We start from the raw sequence: 21,973 nt of genomic DNA, 5'->3' as shown, positions 1-21,973 counted from the left end.
TTTTGTCTTTTCATTTTTTGAGTGCCAAGTGAAGTGGTGTCCCTCTCGTAAGAGCACTTCCAGCGCTGCTAGTTTGCCTGGGTAGGAGGGGGCCTAGGCCCAGCCTTTGGCTCCAGCACACAAAGGCAAGATTAGGCAGTTAATAGGGGCCACAAGCCAGGGTAGGCCCAAAGTCAAATCTTGTTTGGGTTTGCTAACATCATTGATGATGTCAACAACTAAGAAATATTAAAAAAAAATTGAAAAAAATACCAAAATTTTCAGAATTTTTTTATATATAAATACTTGGTCCTATTTTTCACTTCTCATGCCAAAATTAATGGTTTAAGTATAAAAAATATAAAACAAATTAAAATGAATAGTAATTGCCCTTATCCTTGCCATTTGAGGTGGAACCAAAAAAGGCGAGGCTGATACTATTCACATAAATAGTATCAAACCTTGCCTTGCCTTTGCCTTGCCCTTACCCTTTGGGGTGGAGGTGCTCTAAATAGACCAATTGTGGCAGGGTCACTTACCATATGGCCATTCTCCATGAAAAAGGCTTGATGAGGGGAGGCCTTCATTGATTCTCTAGTCACAAGAGGGGCCTGGAGACAATATAAGCCCATGACTGAAGCTGGTCCTAATTTGATAACAGGCCCAAAATGAAAATAGGTTTAGACATAATTTAGCAGATTTCTATAAGGTCGTTAGATGAGATCGGTTAGTTATTAAATCATATTGGTTAGTTTGATTCAACGTTTAAGAGATATAACCTTATCTAAGGAACTTAGATAAGACTCTCACTATATAGAATGACTCCATAATTTAAGATTAGATAACTCTAAAAATATTCAAAAGACAGAGATCTCAAGAGCTTCAAATACTAATTTGGACTTGTCCATCTAATAGTTTAACTTGTTGGATTGGATATTGAATAAAGTAGTAAAAGAAACCCCCAATGTCTCCATCTAATTGTTTGACTTGAAATTACCAATCAAATTATCCATCAAAGAATAGAAAGATCAAATTCTGAGAGGGAGGTGCATAAAATAAAAGCACTTAGATTGAAACCAGATAAGGTTGAATTTGGATTGTTCTGGTCCACGCAACTAAAGAAAAATGAAACAATGACACCAAAAGGGAGGTGCTCCATGTGAATTCATGCCTGATGGTGACTTATATAGTTGAAAACAGACTCATTTGTGGCCACAGATGAGTAACTTGTTTCTTTTCTCTTGGTTTTCTTTTTTCTTTTTTCTTTTGTTTTTCACCATTATTAATTGTTCTTGGTGCTGTTGCTGCATGTGTCTCCCCTTAGTTTAATCTGAAAAAATCCATAAAACAAATAAATAATGCTAGAGGGATCTGTTAATTATTAGTTGGTTAGTTGGTTTTGATGTGTCATGTTTGATGTTCTGTTCATTTCAGACAACATTTGTCCACCAAAAAAATCATAAAGAAAAGAAGCAGCAATATTGTAACATAAAATATATAAGTAAAAGAGGGGGTTCCCTTGTTTTCTCTGTTTTGAGCTACCAACACTGATCGGTCTCCCAATTCCGGTAAGTCCGTCTCGAAGACCCCGCCATTGCCGAGGCGGCAGCCGCCATGCTCGCCGACGAATACGAAGAAGAGCGAAAAGGCTGTGGACACATGTAGAGATCCCTATCATATTCTGCTCTTTTATCAGGGTCTGATAGGGTTGCATAAGCTGCATGGATTTTCATGAACTCATTAGCGGACGTTTGTTTTTGGTTCATGGCCACAACATCTGGGTGGCAGCTTCTGGCTAGCCTCCTGTAGGCTGCCTTGATCTCATGCCCACTTGCACCCATTGTGAGGCCAAGAACCTCGTACAGTGTGGAAGTTGAACTAACTGCAGCCATGGATGGAGTTTTGAAACCTTGTTGGTTAAGTGCTGGGTTTTGAGGCAGGAAATTGCGGTGAGAGGATTGAGGCAAATGTTAAGGTAGTGCTTGAGGAATTGAATATGAGAGAGGTATGTGTTGGTTTATATAGAGCTGGAAAACCTAGTTGAAATAAATTGAGTCCTATAATGCAATATTGATATCTGTTGTTGTCGATGATTACACGTATTCAAGATTTACTTATAATTTTCCGAATCATAGTTCTGCATATAAATGGTCCACAAAACTAACTTCTATCTGCATTATTAAATATCATTTCCTTTTTTCTCATATGATCTGCATTTTTCTTAGATGCAAAGATAATTAATAACACGGAATCGGATTGTACACAAAATTGTGTTGTTCTTGTAAGTTACAACTATGCAAAGGGCTTATCCATATAGGATGCTGCACTGTGCTGACTCAGGTGATTCCTTGTATGGATAGGCATCTCCTTTCTTCACGGGTCCCACTTGCCCAAAACTGTATATACAGATAAAGCTGGGCCCACTCTTTTTGGCATTGTAATGATATGACTATCCACTTATGAGTTGTTCCTTGGCCGAGGTATTTTTCATTGGCCCCACCTCACCTGCCATTTGGTCTCTAGGACTTAGGGCATTCTTTTATGTGAGCATTTTCACTTATATCACTTTAATCTATGGTATACTCTTAACATTTTTTTTTTAGTATTTGACACAGGTTTATGAGCATAATCATGATTTCACAAATATAAATTAAAAAGTTCATTATAATTAGGCTCATAGACAGATATCAAGCGCTGAAAAGGATGGTAAATGAACACCTTAAATTAAAGTTGCGAGTAAAAATATATCATTCATTTTTAACAGGAGGAGCCCACTTTATTTAAAAAGAACCGAGAAATTAGGAGTCTTTTTGGGTCCACAACTTGTGTGCCTACCTAGGTGGGAGAACAGAAAATGAAAAGGAAAAGTAAAATATATAATAAAGGCATGTCCCCTATATGGGCATGGTATTCGGTGGCTAAATTTAATTGATGATTGTGTTCTTGTTTATCTTTAGGAACTGCACTAAGAGTTTTCCTTGTTCTAGTAGTGGGGTTGAGAATTTTTTTGAAGGGTTTCATAGTTTCAGTGTAATTTGAATTCATATGTTTTTGCATTTGATTTTTCCCCCCCTTGATCTTTGAATTTTTTTGGGTTTAGATTGAGAACGAAGTCTTGTAATCTAGTAGAAACGGATGTTCAACAGTTGTCTAGATCCTTGCTTCATGTGCATGAGCATGACGGTGGCTAGAAATGACATTGCTTCATGTGCATGACGGACGGTGGTGAGGAATGCATTGGAGAAGGGACGGACCATACGAGTTAGTATATAGGGTTTAAAATTTAGACAATAACCTAACAATAATGCAATGTTTAAGTAAAACTTAATTTTAAATTAGGATAAAATGTGTCCATGTAGATTGATTTATTTACAAATCATGTCACTAGATCTTTATTTGGTTGCTAACCGTTTTCCAATTACCTAATTAAGTCAAATGAATAATTCATCATTGCACATTTATGTTTCCACTCCCATAAATAATGAGTGTTGCTAAATAAACCCTAAAATTAAAAAAGTACATCTTATTTAACTACCAAAAATACTTTTGATATGCCCTGCACTACTACATTTTTCTATTTGCGCGACGATAGTTTGCGCGACGAAGACAAAATCGTCGCATAAAAGATCATCGCGCGACGGATAATCATCTGCGTAGCGCAAAGTAGAGCGACGAAGAACTTTCGTCGCATAAAAGATCATCGCGCGACGGACAATCATATGCGTAGCGCAAACAAGCGCGACGAAGCAATTTCGTCGTATAAAAGATCATCGCGCGACGGACAATCATATGCGTAGCGCAAAAAATAGAGCGACCAATAAATTTTGTCGCGCCAAACAACTTTGCGCGACAGAACAAACGACCGTCGCGTAAAACAAGGGGAAAAAACCGCGAACAAACATTCTGGCGCCTAATTCTTGCGCGACGACTGAACTTGTCGCAAATGACATCTTTGCGCGACAAAACACTATCCGTCGCGCAAAGTACGATATACAAAACCATTAATCCTAAGCCTTAATTTTAATTTTGCCATCTAAATCATATATTTTTCATTGATTTTAGTGAAGATCATCATTCATACCCTTTTAATTATGGGAATGGTAGAGGAGAATCTTTTTTTATGGTTATTAACCTCCATACGAATAAATTTCAGGGTTATCAATTTCCCTACAAAGAGAACAGCGCGAAATATGTTTTGAAACTAAAAAGTGTTCATTCAACTCTAGAAAACTAATTTCAACGATCCAACCGTTAAACGTGTTTGTATATACTGTGAGATTGTATACCCCAAAAATCGCAAATAACAAATATTCAGAGATCTAGAAATGGGACAAAATATTCAAATGTTATAAATTAACACGTTTGCGCGACAACTGATTGCGCGACGAGGACGTATTAGTCGCGCTAGGAACTTTTGCGCGACGATAAGTTATTCGTCGCCATATGATGTTTTGCGTGACCCAAAAATCCATACGTCGCGCAAAATAAATTGCGGGAAAACAAACAGTGTTCCAGGTGTTTCGCGCCACAACTTTGCGCGACGAAAATAAAGTAGTCGCGCAAGGAGGCTAGCGTGGCTGCGTGCGTGTAAAACTGAACTTTTGCGCGACGGAAATTCTCTATTGCGCGACTAAATTCTTGTGCGACGAAACGATTTTGGCGTCGCACAAAGGTGTGATGTCGGCAGGTCTTTGCGCGCCAAGCATGTCGATGTTGCGCGACGGAATTTGGCTTGTGCGACGAATAATATATTCGTCGCGCAAAGATGTGATGTCGGCAGGACTTTGCACGTCGCTGAAATGGAATTTGCGCGACGAATTAAGCCTTCGTCGCGCAAAGCCGTCTTCTATAACAGATTCATTTCAGCCATTGCAGAGGCAAACTGAAAAAATCAGTTTGCCTCTGCTTCTGCCCCTCTCTCTCTCCGTTCTCTCCATTTTCTCAGGTGCAAATCAGTTCAGGACATATTGAAGAAGGTATTTTATTTGTTTTGTATTTATTTAAAATATCAATTTAATTTATTTATATATTGTTTTTGTGAAATTATATTTGTATTCTGTTGTTAAATTATGCACGGCAATGTACGAAGTTAATTGAAATTAACTTCATACATTTTTTATTGTAAAGCTTAGTTCCCGTTCGAGGTTAGTTGGACCGCGCATGGGTGGGTAAACCACGACTACGGTCCAATTAATTCTTGAATTGTCCCATATTTTGGACAGTTTGGAAATGTATAGTCGTGTCACGTAGTTTACAGCTACAGGATTAGGTTTCGATTGTGGAGATTTCGGTGTCATCTCGGTACGTTCTTCGGGTGGTACGTAGGGATTTGATATCTACGGTACACCTCAAGAACTGTAGCGAGATGCTGCCGAAATTCATCCACGTCGAAATCTAATCTCATGTAGCTGTAAATTACGTGGCATGACTATGCATTTCCGAATGGGATAGGGCCCTTACCGGAGGCATAAGGTGACGTTGTGATTTTCTAAGAATACAACATAATTGTTGTATTGTGATTGTGGTTCCAGGAATTATGAGCAGAAGGTGGATACAGAACCCTAACAGGTGCACAGACGAATACTTGGATGGAATCGAGGAATTTATTCACTTTGCACGGTCACACAACCCGGGTGCAACTAGAATCAGATGTCCTTGTAGGAGGTGTAACAACATGTTGTGGGATACAATTGAAAATGTTCAATTTCATTTAGTAAGGAATGGAATGATTGAGACATACAGCAGGTGGAACCATCACGGGGAACAATTAGACATTGGTTCGTCTTCAAGGGCCACAAGAGTGGACAATGTTGAACCTATTGTGGATGCTAATGAACAAGTCATGGATATTATACATGATGCTTTTCCATTTGCATCAACCAGCAGCAATCAGGAAGGGGAAGATGACGTGCCTACACCAATGGATAGTGCAGAGTTTGAACAGTATGAAGAACTGTTAAGAAATGCCAACCAAGAGTTATATCCGGGGTGCGAGAGCTTTTCCGTTCTTACGGCGATTGTGGAGCTAATGCACGGAAAAATAAAGTATCGTATGTCGAACCTGTGTTTCGATTACTTTTTGGGGGTTTTCAAGAGAATGCTTCCGACGGACAATTGTTTGTCGAAAGACCACAGACATGCACAGAAGATGTTGAGTGGTCTTGGATTGGGTTATGAAAAAATCCACGCTTGCAAAAACAATTGCATGTTATTCTACAAAGAGTATGAAACATTGGATACATGCCCTATATGCAATGAGTCGAGGTTCAAACAGACGTCTCAGAATAGAATGACTAAGGTTCCACAAAAAGTGATGCGTTATTTGCCCATGAAGCCAAGATTGCAGCGATTGTATATGTCGACGCATACTGCCACAGACATGAGATGGCATAAGGAAAAACGGGTAGACGACGATGTGATGCGGCATCCTGCAGATGGGGAGGCATGGAAAGAGTTCAATCGAACGTTCCCCGAGTTTGCTGCTGATCCCCGAAATGTTAGGTTGGGACTTGCCACTGATGGATTCAATCCGTACGGGGTTCTAAACCAACACCACAGCACTTGGCCAATTTTCGTATTCCCATATAATTTGCCGCCTTGGAAATGCATGAAAAAAGAGTACATGATGATGACTGTTTTGATAACTGAGGATCCTGGCAGGTCAATTGATGTGTACTTAAGGCCGTTGGTTGATGAGCTCAAGGATTTATGGACCAACAGTGTGCGTACGTACGATAAATCCACTGGGAAGATGTTCACTTTGCGGGCGGCAGTTATGTGGACTGTGAATGATTTTCCCGCATATGCAATGGTGTCGGGGTGGAGCACAAAGGGTTATATGGCATGCCCTGTATGCAAGGAAGATGTAACTTCTGGTTGGCACGCTGGAAAAGTGTGTTACCTTGGGCATCGAAGATGGTTGCCATGGGACCACGAGTGGCGGGAAAAGGATAAAGAGTTCGACGGGAACAAAGAGCGTCGCGCAAGACCTAGAGAATCGTCCGGTGATCAAATCTTGGAACAGCTTAATGGTTTGGATTTTGCTCCGTTTGGGAAAACAGTTAGTCGGACAAGACCTGCTACACATATGAACTGGACGCACAAGTCTATGCTTTTTGAGCTTCCATATTGGTCGGAACTAAAATTGAGGCACAATCTCGACGTTATGCATGTTGAGAAAAATGTGTTTGACACATTGATAGGAACTATTCTAGATATCAAGGAGAAGACAAAGGACACGATAAAAGCTCGTCTTGATTTGGAAAGAATGGGCATACGAAGGGGTTTATGGCTGAAAAGGGGCACTGATAAAGCTATAAGAGATCTTGCATTTTTTTCAATGAAACCGAATGACAGAAAAGAGTTTCTACAGTTTGTCTCGTCTGTTAAGTTTCCTGACGGATATGCTTCAAATATCGCACGTTGCGTGAATGTTGACAGGGGTAAATTTACTGGACTCAAGAGCCATGACTGTCATGTGTTTATGCAACGCCTACTTCCTGTGGGGATTCGACACCTATTGCCGGAAGATGTAGTGAAGCCAATCATATTGTTGTCCAGATTTTTTTCCCAACTGACGGCAAAAACGTTGCGAAAGACAGACATTGATCAGTTGCGCCATGACATTGTCCAAGTCTTATGTAAGTTTGAGATGATATTTCCTCCGGCTTTCTTCACGAGTATGATTCATGTGATGGTTCACTTACCAGAAGAGGCATTGCTTGCTGGTCCAGTCAACTATCGCTGGATGTATCCAATAGAAAGGTATATAATCATCATCATTCGTGTAAGCATCATTATCTCATGCTTCCTACTTGCTAATTTGCATCTTTTCATTTTATTTTGGCAGGCTACTCGGAGAGCTGAAAAAAAGCGTACGCAATAGAGCGAAGCCCGAAGGATCAATTGTAGAGGCTTGGGTTCAATATGAGGCGCTTACTTTTTGTGGAATGTATTTAAAAGACGTGGAATGTATTTAAAAGACGTGGACACGGCTTTTTGTGGACACGTATTTAAAAGAGGTGTGAGAAATGAGCAACTTTCTGTTTTTGCCCAAAGTGCACGACCCTTTGGAGATCCTGTACGAGGAGAGTCGTTTTCCAAAAATGACATGGAGGTGGCGCATTGGTTCGTATTGAACAATTGTGATGAGATAATGCCATATTTAGATGAGCATGAAGAGATGATGAAGCGAGAACATCCATCGCATTTGTATTCCAAGAAACACCGTGAATTGTTTCCAAAATGGTTTTTGGAATATGTAAGTTTTAAGTGTTTTGTAATTGACATATATATTGTAGTATTTCATTTTCTCAAACTAACATGTGAATGTTGTTGTATAATATTAGGTGAATAAGTTGAAATCAGATAATTCCCCCACTTACAGTGAAGAGTTGTATAACTTGGCATTCGGCCCAATTCGAGCTGAATTATTCTCGGGTTGTCATGTTAATGGCGTCAAGTTTTTAGGAACTGCACGAGATGACAAGTTGTGTACGCAAAACAGCGGTGTCCATGTTCCAGGTGGAGGGGAAAGTACAGACATTGATTTCTATGGCAAACTCACAACTGTCGTGCAATTGCTTTACAAAGACCGATACCAAGTCATCATGTTTAAGTGTCGATGGTTTGATACAAACCCAAATAGGCAGGGAAGTGTTAAAATCGATCAAGGGTTACTATCTGTGAACATGAACAGAACTTGGTACGATGACGACCCATACATTTTGGCAAACATGGCAAAACAAATTGTCTATGTAGATGACCCTAAAGCAGGGAGCGGGTGGAAAGTTGTTCAGCAAATGGATCACAGGAACGTATATGCTATACCAGAACTAGACCCATCTGACGTCGATGTAGCTGACCAACGGTCAGAATCTGGCATGGAAAATGATGCGGAAATGCTTCGCGATACAAATGTTGTTCAGGAACCATTTCAGCTCGAAGGAGTGTCTTCAAGAGAAATACCAATTCAATCCATTACAATTGACCTCGGTGATCTTCCTAGATACGATGTAGTTATGGAGGAGGAGGATGAGGATGAGGATGATTGGGAGACTGAAAGTGATGATAGCGAAGACAACGAAGGTTATTATAGTTCGGATGATGAATAATGCAATTTATTTGTTGCTTCATATGTTTTAGTATTGGTAATTTCTTGTAATGTAATTACGTTAGTGTAAATATATTGGCAACTCTACTTTTGTTGAATATATGTACTTGTTATATCTAATTTCCAATTATATATGTATGTGGAAAAATAAAACGAAGTTTAAAAAATTTGGATATACTTATTGAGAAGATTAATGTAAAAAGCAATGAACTCAAGTCATTCATACTTTTGTAATTAAATTATTTTACATATAATTATGGCGTAAATGCAAATTATTACGGTTACGAAATGAATCTCGTGTCTGAAAAGTTGCACGTCTTCCCAATTGGTCAGCGACATCTCAAATTGAGAAAGAATCTCAATGCTCATGTACTTGAGTTCTACTAAAAAAAAAAAACTTTTGTCTAAAACGACCGGTCGTCATTTTTGCGGGACGGAAATCTTCATCCGTAACTGTTTTTGACTTTTGGTCCGCTTAGTGTTGTTTGTTTTTTTGTGCTGAATCCAACCGTATACAGAAATCGAAATTTGAACATACGGTCAGAAAGTTATAGATTAAAAACTGAACAGAGGTCGGAATTGCAAAAAAGGGCCAAAGAATCTGTTTAAAAACGACCGGTCGTCTCTGACCGGTCTCATTTTTGCGCGACGAATACTATTATAGCGTCGCGCAAGAGGGTTTTGCGGGACGAAAACTTTCGTCGCTAAAGTTAACAAATATGCAATAATCTTTGATTAATAGAAAATAATCCTGCGCGACGAAAATATTTACCCGTCGTAAGAGGAGGTTTTGCGGGACGACGGATTTCGTCGCGGCAGTTAACAAATATGCAACAAATTTTTGAAATAATAGAAAATAATCTTGCGCGACGACAAACTTTACACGTCGCGCAAAAGACATGTCCCTAAAAATCTCAACTTAGTGCGAAATAACAGAAAGAACGTTGTGCGACGAATACTGTCGTCGCGCAGATAACTGCGCGACCATGTATACGAACTCGTCGCAATAATCGTTTAAAAATTATTTATTATTTTCTGTTTCACTTTGCGCGACGTATATAATCGTCGCGCAACGTTTGTTTAAAAAAAAAAGTCGAAATTAAACTGTAAATATTTTTAAATGAACATCAAATTCAGTTACTATATTCATACGGGGTCAAGGTTTGTAGACGTAAAAAATCATCAAATTTGGAGTTAAATTAATCGTTCAAATTTCATTTTTCTTTTGTAACCGTCGAAAATGTTGGTCCCGTTACATCATGTGTGAGTGTATATTTTTCCTAAATTTTGGCGTGTACGATCTCTGAGTATAAACCAACAACTCTACCGGTTGGATCGTTGAAACTACTTTCCTAGAATCCGTGTGTCATGAAAACACTATATTAAAAAAAAATGAATACATTTTGTATATGTTTGTTAAATAAAACATACAATTTTGTGGTATCCACTATTGTAAATATCTTTAAATGACGATCCAATTCAATCATTGTATTCATATACAGTAAAGGATGTGCACCCGTACAAAATCATCAAAATCGGAGTTAAAAAAACCGTTAAATCGTGATTTTTAGTTTATAACCGTCGAAAATTTTGATCCCGTAACATCATCTATGAATCTTGCATTTTTTCAATTTTTGGTGTGCACGATCTCTAAGTATAAACAAACAAGTTTGACGGTTGGATCGGTGAAACACCCATCGTACAATGCGTAGCCCCATTAAAACAACATATTCACTAACATTTTATATTGTTTACTGTTTGTACTTTGCGCGACGAATATGTATGTTTCGTCGCGCAATAAGTGATAGCGCGACGTAATGAAATTGCCGTCACTCAATGTACTTCTCAGGATTTAGGGTTCTGAAAGGGTTTAGGGTTTAGGGTTTATAGTGCGCGACGATTTTGTTAATGTCGTCGCGCAAGTTCTCAAATTTTGGCGGTTGTAATCCCGCGTATTAAAAAATGCTTGCGCGACGCCATTTAGTTATCCGTTGCGCAAAGTAAGAAATTTAACATTGTGCGACCGATGTAGTTTCGTCGCGCAAAGACGCAAACATTTAGGGAAAGAAACGCGCAGTTTTGGTCTGTCTTCAACCTCTCTCACTCTCTCAGTCTCGACATCAAAATCGCACCCTCCATTTCCGATTCGAACCCTAACTCGCAGCCGCTCTCTCTCCTTTCCCTCTATCTCAGCCCTCTCTATCCCTCTCTCCTCCGTCCCCACTTATCCCTCTCAGTCCCTCTCTCCCCGGACCCCTCTCATCCCTCGCATTTCGTGGCTCCTCCGGCCCGCTCTCTCTCCTCCGTCCCCACTCATCCCTCTCAGTCTCCTCCGTCCCCACTTATCCCTCTCAGTCCCTCTCTTCTCCGTCCCCTCGCATCCCTCTCAGTCCCTCTCTCCTCCGTCCCCTGTCAGTCCGTCGCCTCCTCCGTCTCCGCTCATCCCTGTTAGACGGCGGCCCCCCACTCTCTGTCTCGCTCGCCACCGCCGAACTGCCGTGCTCTCCGGTCTCCCTCGAAACCCAGTTGGTAAATTTCCCAACGCTCCCCGATATATATATTTTCAATTTTTAAGTTTTATTTCAGAAATTTTCGGATTAAGTTTGGAATTATTTTGCTGTTTCAATTTGTATATTTATTTTGTAATTGTTTAAATTGCTGCTTAGTCTGATGGTTGGTTAGGATTTGTATTGGATTTGTATTGCGGCATGTGAGTCTGATGGTTGGTTAGGATGTGAGTGTTTAAATTGCTGTTTCAATTTTGTTTTTTTATTGGATTTGTATTTTTTTTTTCAGATTTGTTTTTGTATTGAAATTGCATTGTGGTGTACGATTTGTGAATTTGTAGGTGTATTGTTGTTAGATTTCAGATTTGATTGGAGCATTTGCTGCTGTTTTTTGTATTTTTATTAATTTTCGGGGGCTTTAAACTATGTGCTACTAACCAAACTATTTCAAAATTGGGCAGCAATTTGATATTTCTTTATTATGTGCTTCTGATTTTTGTAATATCATACATGTTTCTATTTTGTTTGCTTTAAAAAATGTGCTTCTGTTTTTTGCCATATAAAGAATACATGTTTCTGTTTGTTTTTTAAATATTGAATTTGTTGTTCTTTAGGCTTTGAGGTTTTTTTTTTTTTACAAAATAATAATTTTACCCAAGGATGTTTTTTTAATTGTAAGACCTTATCAGATGTCACAACTTATCAGACGTCGTAAGACGGTGATGACTTCACCTAGTTCAGCTCCCCCGACTGCGGTGTCAGCTCCCACTGGTGTAGCACAGTCGCAGGACATGCCAGTTTCTCCCCACGTCTCCCGGGCCTCGGTGTCATCAGAGTCATCAGTGGCGCAACCAGTTAGTGCCAGGCGGCGTCACCGGCCTCCCAGCACGACCGACACCACGTTGCCATCTACTGCTAGTGCGTCGGGGTCACAACCAGGTAAAGATTTTCCTTCAACTCTATTTGTTTCAGACCAAGAATGTTAGTAGGATTGGTTATTTAATGTTAATTTTATATTTCTTTGCAGCCAAGAAGAACACCCGAGGACCCTGTCGCCAGTTGATGACGGCCAAAGTCACCCGGGTGAACAACAGTCGTATCAACATCGCATACGACGCGCGACATCGGGCTGCACCAACGGCTGACCAGCACAGCTCGTTGGCCCATGACATTGGATCCGTCGTTCGGACTTATTGCCCGATCAAATGGAAGTCCTGGAGGGTCATGCCTGATCAGGTGCGGATGGAGATGTTAGGACACCTATCGATATGTATTTTATACATTTTCATTGTTTTTCCCTTCAAATTTTATTTCTAATATTTAATGTATGTAATGAATTTATTTTAGACAAACTACAATTTGGAGAACGTCGGCGAAGAGTTGTTAGCCTACATCAACAGACTCTTTGCTGACAGGTACAAGCAGTGGAAGAGCGACCTGCATCACCATTTTCAGGCATATGATGATACGCAGGTTGCTCTTCAAGAGGGTTGCCCGAAGGAGCTTGAGGGCCGGGAGGATAGTTGGCAGTGGCTCTGCGGTCATTTTCAAGAGGCCGATTATGTGGTATTTTTATATATTAAATTGAAACTTATTACATGTTTCTTACTAATGTGTATTTAATTTTTTATAAATTCACTTTCAACTAATACTTTTTATTTTTTGTATAACAGAAGAAGGCCAAAGCAAATAAGGGCAATAGGCAGAGGAAGACTCTTCTCCACCATTCAGGTTCCAGGCCCTTCTCTTATAGGATGGAGGCGCGGCGCCAGGTAATAATACAGTCGTTTTTATTTATTTTTTAATATGTCATTAATATTAATTTGTTTTTTTTCGTCCTAACATTTTTTTTTTCTGCTCAATTTAAGGGGGGGTCCAAATTCCCAGAGATTGACGTATTTGGCGACGTTTATGTTCGACCTGGGAATGAGTTGGCGGAGTCCCTTCATGTAAGTAGCCTTTAATTTAAATTATTATGTAAGCGTTCAAGTTTTTATAGTTATTATATGAATGTTTTAATTCATATTTTATGTTATGTTCAACAGACAACTATGATTGAGAGGAGCCAGTTGGTTCTTCAGGAGTCCGCCTCCCAGCTTCCTCCCGATACGCCGCTCGAGTCCGTGGTTCCTCCATCGGATGCAGGGTTTCAAATCCTGACTGAAACCTTGGATCAGAGTCTCGGGAGGCGCTCAGGGACATATTGTCGAGGGATGGGGAATGCCAGGCAGCGGCCACCTAGACCCCGTGAATCATCAGAGTCAAATGAAGAGGTGACTGCTTTGAAGACAGAGGTGGCGAACCTCAATAGTCATTTGTCTCATATTCTACAGTCCCTCGCTCACTCCGGCATTTCAATCCCGCCTTTTACTCCCCCGTCGACCTCCGAGCATGGCAACCACACCTCTCCCCCTGTCAACAATGTCCAGACCTCCGAGCTGCATTTGCCAGACGACAATGTAGATCTTGGAGGGTTGTTTGATTAGATTTTAACATTCTTAATTATATTTTAAATATTTCTATTGTACTAAATACATTATGTTATCACATTTTACATATTTCTCTTTATTACCTTTTTCTAATTGCAATTTCATTTCATTAAAAAAAAAAACCAAATTTATTTTTTTTACCAAAATAATTCAATTTAATTTTAAATTAAAAATAATATATTTATTTTTTACGCGACGATAGTTTCCGTCGCGCAAAATTTTAAAAAAAAATACACAACCGTAAAATTACATTTTAAAGAATTTATTTTTTTTGCGCGACGAAATAATTTGTCTCTCTAAGTCAATGCGACAAAAATATATCGTCGCGCAAATATTTTAAACACGAATCTACTCGTCGCAAAATACATGCGCCACGAATGTTACTCGTCGCGCAAATATTTTAGACACGGATATACTCTCGTCCCTCTGCTTTAGCGCGACGACAGTTTCCGTCGCGCAAATTGTTTTTGAACATACACAACCGTAAAAATAAATTTTAAAGAATTTATTTTATTTTGCGCGACCAAACTATTTCGTTGCGCAAATATTTTAATCACGAACACACTCGTCGCACAGTACCTGCGCCACGCATGGTAGTCGTCGCGCAGTGTCCTTACAACGACTATATTTCGTCGCGCAAATCTTTTCGACACGAATATGCTCTCGTCCCTGTACTTTTAGTGCGACGCTTATGATTCCTCGCGCTATGTTAATGCAACGAATGTATATTCGTCGCGCAAAACTTTAACCGACGAAATATCTCATCGTCCCGCGAAATAACGTGCAACGAAGGATTACCGTCGCTCATTTTGCGCGACAATTTGAATATTTTCGTCGCGCAAAGTGTATCTTTACGATCTTTGCGCGACAAATTTTGCGCGACGAATATGCTGTCGCATTACTATTTGTGCGACACAAATGTACTTTGCGCGACCAAAATTCCTTCGTCGCGCAAATAGAAAAATCTAGTAGTGCTGATACAAGTTCTTGGCTTGTGGTTATTGTGAAATCCTGCAATACATGGCAAGAACAATGTGAATCCACATCATCCTGTTCAAATATAGCATGAAGAGTTTCCCAAACACCAAAGAGACAAGAAATCAAGAAAACCTCACCAGACTAAGGAAAAGTTTTTCTGCTGGTCTGCCCAGCACAGAGAAGCCTCCATGTGTGCTTGTATCACATCACATGCAGAAAATGTTTTGCAGAAAAATTCACTTGGATTTTTGCTAGACGTTGAAGATTCAAACTTTTAAAATCAAATCAAAGAAGGCAGAGTTTTTAGGTGGGGAACAACAAACCCTACTGATCCTGAAGTTCTTTCAACAATTTCATCTCATCAAGTATATGCTTGATTGTGCACCACTAAGAAAGCCCCCTGCTTTAATCTTCTCCGCAATCCAATCCAATGTTAGGGCACAAAAACAGAAGGCCCCCACAAAAATCAAGGATCAAAAACTGCACAAAGGCATTGGCATTGGCACTGCAGTGATCTCCTCTTTTAAGAAGTAGTGGGGCTTTAAATCGATTGGCACAAACCAAGACCCATCAGTTTTCATCAGTTTTCTACGAGTATTGAGGAGGGTGTACTTGTTAAAATTATATTTGTTTCACAATTCAATATATTTTTTTTTGGTCATTTTATATTATGTTAAATTAGTAGTTCAATAGTTTGATAGTAAGATGTACTTAGTTAATTTTAGAGTTTGTTTAGTAGCACTCTAAATAATGGGCTACAATCAAATTACTTTAAATGTTCCCTCCTAACCTCCAATATATCAAATAAATGAATTTTATTATACATTCTCCAATTATATTTAAACAGTACCTAATATCCTCCAATAATATAGATGTATAATATGTATTCTAATATTAGGTACAATACTCATAGAAAAAATGGTAAGTTAATTAGGTACAATACTCGTAGAAAAAATAGGTACGTTAATTAGATGATACTATGTAAAAAAAAGGTAAAGCAATATATAGCTCGAATAAATGAATTTTTTGTACCTATTATGTAAGAAAATAGGTACATTATTTTCATACAAAAATAGGTATGTTACTTTGTAATAGAAATTTTGTTACACTTTTGATAAATTAAAAACATATTTACAAAATAACATACCTATTTTTCATTATTTCTATATTAAAAAATAGGTACATTGAATATAAACATAAGAATATGATCAAAACGTTATTTTTTTTTTCTCCAGCATGACCCAAATGGTTAAACCCATAATCAAAATCTATAATAAAACAAAACAATTAAATATGCAAATCAACCCCATAATAAACAGATAATTAATGATGATTGATTTAAAGATCAAAATTTTGGAGGGAATCACCACCACATAAAACGTTGAATTTCAAATAGGGGTATTTTGAGAGTTTAAAAATTATAATAAATCAAATCTTGAGCTTGATAAGGGAACTTGATGAGCTGGATCCTAGTCATGGGTTTTTACTTATAAAAATTGGGTATTATTTATAAGAACAAAAAGTGACGAATTGTAGGTAAGAAAAATTGAATTTGAAGGTGGGTAAGCCAAATTTACTATAAAGTTGAACCCTGCCTAAAATCTAACAGCTCACCTGTAAAGTAAATGTAGCCCACCTCATTTTGAAATCCTGAATCTATCCATATTTGGGAGAAGAAGAAAAAGGTTCATTAGCTCGGCTTCAAATAGTTGTCAGTTGTCTACGCAGGTGGATCTTACAAATATACATGTACCCTATGAGGCTGAGCCAAAAAATACCCGTTCATTGACTCAAACTTTAATGTATACTCGTATTGTGCGGCATCGTATTTCATATATCGTATTTGTATCCATACAAAATGGATCACCCTTAACTAACCTTCACAAAAGAAATTTGGGGAGAGATGAGATCCAACTTGTGTAAGCCCAAAAAGATGCCCATTATTTACTTTAGAAAGAGCTAAGCCCAAATTGAAGCTGGCTAGCTAGCCCATTAACGGCCACATTGTGTTCTTCATGAATGTGGGGAGGGAAAGATGAAATTGCCAACTATAAACACCAGAATTCTCCTACTCCCTCCTTCAGCAGGTAATCAAATACCCTTTTGTCCCAAGCCATCTGCAAGACCCCAAGTAACAACCTTCTCAGCATACTTCTCATTCAATCTCAATTTGCTTTTCATCTCTTAAACCCCATGAAAAACAGTGAACTGGATAAGCTGGACGAACAGGTGGAAAAGCTGGATGAACAAGTGAAGGACTTCAATGATGCCATTTTGCGTGGGGATGATGATAGCGACTCAGACATAGAAGGCCATAAATTGATGGTTGGCTTATTTAGCTCATGGGCTAAGTCTCACAGAGCCAAATGTGAAATGCTGACGAACAAGAATAAGAAGAAGAAGAGGAAGAGAAGGGAGGAACGACCCACGACCCACCCGAGAAACAAATACTCCGAGAACCCACCCGACTTCGCTCACTTGGCTTCTCTCTACCCCTCTTTCAAGCCCTTCGTCTTCTTTTCCCGAGATGGTCGACCCAGAATCGACTGGACCGACTTCAATGCCACCCGGGAACTCACCCGGGTTCTGCTCCTCCACGACCACCGCCTCAATTGGTAACTTCTCTTATTCAAAATCTTAGTTTGGTTACTTGGGTAGTTGTTGGAATTTAGAATACAGAGTTCTGAATGTGGGTGCTCTGGTTTGTTTCTGTTTTTTTTATTTGAAAGCTTGTATCTTTTTCGTTTTCTTAATTGTTTTGACTTTGAGGCTGCCCAATTTCCTCTTTTAGCTGAATACGCTTTCGTTCTACAGATTTTGTGTGTCTGGTGTATCCAATGCTTTTAGTTCCATCACTGAATTCAAAACCATTGCCACCTTATTTAGGTTCAAAAGTTAGACATGAAGTATTGCAGCCTTTGAGTTTTACTTGTTTGATCAACTTAAAGATACCCCGGTTGTAGTATCATCTTAGTTATGGAGAATAGCGAAGAAAAGCAAAAGAAAAAAAAGAAGCTTTAAGTTCAATGTTAAATTAAAGGACACAATTATACTTAGCCAAGTAATTTGATAAAGTTCAGGAGGCTTTAGCTTTTAATATCTCTAAGTCCCAACTTGTAATAACTCCTAACTCATTTTACAAACCCAGGTTGAATTCTTGAAGTCTATTCAGTTAATGAAGTTGAATTGTCATGGCGGTCCGTATATGTAGTACGTTGAATGTGCATTTGATTTCCCAGGTGGATTCCTGATGGGCAGCTATGCCCTACAGTGCCCAATAGATCGAATTACATTCATTGGATTGAAGATCTTCTCTCGTCTGATATCATTGTGAAGACTACAAGCAATGGTGGTGATAAAGTGAGGGGATTTGATATCGGAACTGGAGCAAACTGCATCTATCCACTTCTTGGTGCATCTCTTCTGGGGTGGAGTTTTGTTGGGTCAGGTTGTTCTTTAGTTGTTTTAGTTAGTACAGACTTGGATTTTTGAATATATTAATGTCTGCTTAGAACCTAACAAAAATTCATATTAACGGACTTTGGTTGCAGATGTGACTGATGTAGCACTCGAGTGGGCAGAGAAAAATGTTAGAGATAATCCACATATCTTGGAACTGATTGAAATTAGAAGGGTTGAAAATGGCAAAGAGACCCTTCCACTGGAAGGATCACACAATGAGATGTTGATTAGTACTGCAAGCAAAATAGATTTGACTGAAAATATGGGAAGGGAAACAGCTCTTTCACCTTCCTCTTCATCCAATTCCTCCAATCTGCATCCTAATGCAAATAAGAGGTATTGTGGGCCACCTATTCTTCTCGGTGTGGTTAGGGAGGGTGAGGAGTTTGACTTCTGCATGTGTAACCCTCCATTTTTTGAGACCATGGAGGAAGCAGGACTAAATCCAAAAACTTCATGTGGTGGGACCCCAATGGAGATGATTTGTCCTGGTGGAGAAAGGGCTTTCATCACTCGCATTATTGAAGATAGTGTCACTTTGAAGCATACTTTTCGGTAAAATTATTTTTTATGCATTATGCTCTTCCCAAATCTCCTCTGTGCCAAAGTAGTTTTCTTAGAAACTCAGCGCTTATGTCTCACCCTTGACTTGCAGGTGGTACACATCAATGGTTGGGAGGAAATTCAACCTCAAAATCCTAACATCAAAGCTTTGGGAAGTTGGAGCCACCATGGTAAAGACAACTGAATTTGTTCAAGGCCAAACTTGTCGATGGGGGCTGGCCTGGTCCTTTTTGCCCCCTGCCAAGAAGATTGCATCATCTCATGTGGCTGTGAAGAACAACCTCTCTTTCATGCTTGAGGTTTCTTTGTCCTACTTTTCTATTGTTTCAATTTTTTCCAATTTCAGAAATGCATCTACCTGATATTCTGAATGTTGCAAATCTGAAGCTATGAGTTCTTAAAATGAGGTTAAGGATTCCCCCAAACCCCATGACCCAACAAACACCCACCCATTTGATTGTTTGAATGACCAACCTGCTTTTAGAGAAGAGGAGGAACTAGCTTGGTATGAGGGCTGGTAGCAATTATACCATTATTCTAATGGATTGATTTTATTGAGCTTTTTATGAGCATGTCAAATTATTGAAAGATGAATAGTTCTTAGTCATTCCCTGTGCATGTAACTTGCTGAATAGTTCGTATAGCATTATGGCTTCCTTAAATTTGAATGCCAAGAACAGTGAGCTGAAAAGGTTTTATTTTTCCTTCCATTTTTTATGTCAAAGTGTGCACTAGCAGATATCTTTTGTTTCTGTAATAAGCAAATATGTGTTTATGTGGGCATACAATAGGTATCAATGATTATCCAGTTACATCGCTACACGTCATAATTCTCATCATCTCTCACATTTTGTTATTGTCTTGTTCCTACTAATGTGATGTCTAATCCCACACCTTGTCTACTTTGTAGGGCCTCGACCGAAAATTCAGTGCCATAAATGTATTGCAATCAGTCGAATCCTTTTTCTGCAGTAGTGGTGCATTGTGTAACCTGAACACATCCTCATTTACAGTTGATGTATGCTTATCTGTTAATTTGTTATTCTGTTTATTTATCAAGTGATATGGTGTGTACTTACATGCAGCAGTATTTAATTTTAATAGGTCACTACAACAAAAGATCACTTAGATGCAGTCTTGAAGAGTGAGTCACAACATTGTGGTAGAGTTGCTAGTTGTGAAGATGTGCAAGAGGCAACTATAAGCTCAAGCTGTTTGAACTTGCCTCCCAATAACCTAAGTTTCCGTGTTTCGGTACGATTATGTCATTGCTGGGCTTGTATTTGGTGTCATTGTCTTTAAATTTGCGCTTGATTTTTATAAATTTTTCTTTATAGGTTTTTCAGCAAATCCCAGGCACACTTCTGGTGAAAGGCTCTCTACAGCAGAGAGAGAGTCAAGTTTCAGGTTTTCACCCGCCTATTTTTTAAGTTCTAATACTTTGTTATATTGCTTTCAATATTAATATTTCAGCTTCAAAACTATAAATATGCTTTGCATGGTTTTGGCATTGCTGACACTCTAGTAACATTGTGACATGTTGTAGGCAACATTGATTCAATATAACCTTCCTTATGTTAATTGCAGGATCGTTCTCATCGATATTCCAACGCTTGGAGGAAGATCTGAAACAGAAATTCTGTAGAAGGAAGTAGACCGTAGTAGATGTTTCCTTGTCTAATATAATTCCAGCAATATAACAGAAATTCTCTCATATGATATAGGTACATCTGAAGTACCTTTTACCATGAAGTGGGTAGAAATCAATTAGAAGACATTAAGTAGGAAATGCTTTCTTCTGTATGCCCTGATTTTCTTCCTTGCAATCATGGATCCAGTTTTCTCAACTCTTGAGGAACTTTCTCTTTGTTGATATCCTAATCCCCATTGGTTGAATGTACTGAATTGCACACAGCTTTAGCTTTGTTGATTTGCCTGCTATACTCGTAATTTATTGTTGATATTACCTTTTTAATTTAATTTTTTAAATAAATAGTATAGCCGCACGGCTATACTAGGCTATACTATTTAAATATAATATAATAATATAGTATAGCCGCTCGGCTATACTTGGGTTTTTGGGTCTAGCCGGGCGGCTATACTTGTGTCTTTTTTATAAGGGTTAATCGCAGCAATGGTCTCTCAACTATACCCGTAGTTACACTTTGGTCCTTCAATTCAATTATTAGTTGCAGGGGTCACTCAACTAGGTGCTATGTTGCACCAGTAGTCCTTCCGTCAAACTCTGTTAAGTTTTCTTTCAAAAATGAGGGTAAATTCGGATATTCATCTACAACCCTCCCTTCCTCCACAATCCTCCATTGTTGCAACAATCGACGAAGCTCGCTACCACAACACAACCCACACCCACCATTTCTCTACCCACTTCGTCCCCTTCAACGGCGACCCTTCCTCTGCTGCCGCCGTCGACTCCGAGTCCTACTCCCTCGATGAGATCGTCTACCGATCCGACTCCGACGGCCTCCTCGATGTCCAGCACGACATGGCCACCCTCAAGAAATACGACGGCAAGTACTAGCGCGACCTCTTCGACTCCCGCGTCGACAAGACCACCTGGCCCTAAGGCTCCGGCGTCTGGAGCAAGAAGGAGTGGGTCTCCGCCTTCGAAGATAACTCCAATCTCTTCTGGGCTGAGCGTATGCCGACTCCAAATCCTTTGATCGAACCCCAGCAAATGATTTAGGGACATGAAAACCGGCACACAACACACACAATTGAGGCATGTGGCTTCCTTGATCAGAGGTGTAATACTAATATAGGCTTCATTTTTTATTGGTCCAAATGCATTCTTCTTGCGATATTAATTGTCATAATTAATTGTATCACTGATTTAAATTAAAATTTTTGCTAGATACGAGTTT

At 39.1% G+C, this 21,973-nt stretch overlaps 4 protein-coding genes across 4 annotated transcripts; 3 read left to right on the top strand and 1 right to left on the bottom strand.

Moving 5' to 3' along the window:
* Positions 1–1,439: 1,439 nt before the first annotated feature.
* On the bottom strand, positions 1,440–2,035 carry LOC110753737 (chaperone protein dnaJ 11, chloroplastic). Its single transcript, XM_021954689.2, has one exon. The coding sequence runs from the start codon at positions 1,869–1,871 to the stop codon at positions 1,518–1,520; it is 354 nt and encodes a 117-aa protein (XP_021810381.1). The 5' UTR covers positions 1,872–2,035; the 3' UTR covers positions 1,440–1,517.
* A 4,153-nt stretch (positions 2,036–6,188) lies between these two features.
* LOC148292590 (uncharacterized) lies at positions 6,189–8,206 on the top strand. The gene has a single exon (XM_088244948.1). The coding sequence runs from the start codon at positions 6,269–6,271 to the stop codon at positions 7,862–7,864; it is 1,596 nt and encodes a 531-aa protein (XP_088101074.1). The 5' UTR covers positions 6,189–6,268; the 3' UTR covers positions 7,865–8,206.
* A 4,114-nt stretch (positions 8,207–12,320) lies between these two features.
* LOC148292589 (uncharacterized) lies at positions 12,321–14,867 on the top strand. Its single transcript, XM_088245877.1, has 7 exons — positions 12,321–12,537; positions 12,626–12,834; positions 12,946–13,164; positions 13,272–13,370; positions 13,467–13,547; positions 13,644–14,057; positions 14,769–14,867. Exons 1-7 carry the CDS (start codon positions 12,321–12,323, stop codon positions 14,865–14,867), a joined length of 1,338 nt encoding a protein of 445 aa, XP_088102003.1.
* Positions 14,868–17,079: 2,212 nt separating this feature from the next.
* Positions 17,080–20,996, top strand: FIO1 (methyltransferase). The gene is made up of 8 exons (XM_021954669.2): positions 17,080–17,680; positions 18,305–18,513; positions 18,617–19,082; positions 19,183–19,390; positions 20,002–20,109; positions 20,196–20,345; positions 20,429–20,498; positions 20,679–20,996. The coding sequence occupies exons 1-8, from the start codon at positions 17,259–17,261 to the stop codon at positions 20,744–20,746; spliced, it is 1,701 nt and encodes a 566-aa protein (XP_021810361.1). The 5' UTR covers positions 17,080–17,258; the 3' UTR covers positions 20,747–20,996.
* Positions 20,997–21,973: the final 977 nt, after the last annotated feature.

Source organism: Prunus avium, chromosome 8 (assembly GCF_965620075.1).
Source record: "Prunus avium chromosome 8, drPruAviu1.hap1.1, whole genome shotgun sequence".
Lineage (NCBI taxonomy): Eukaryota > Viridiplantae > Streptophyta > Magnoliopsida > Rosales > Rosaceae > Prunus > Prunus avium.
The sequence above is the reverse complement of the archived record's forward strand: the minus strand, read 5'-3'. Positions and strand labels throughout refer to the sequence as shown.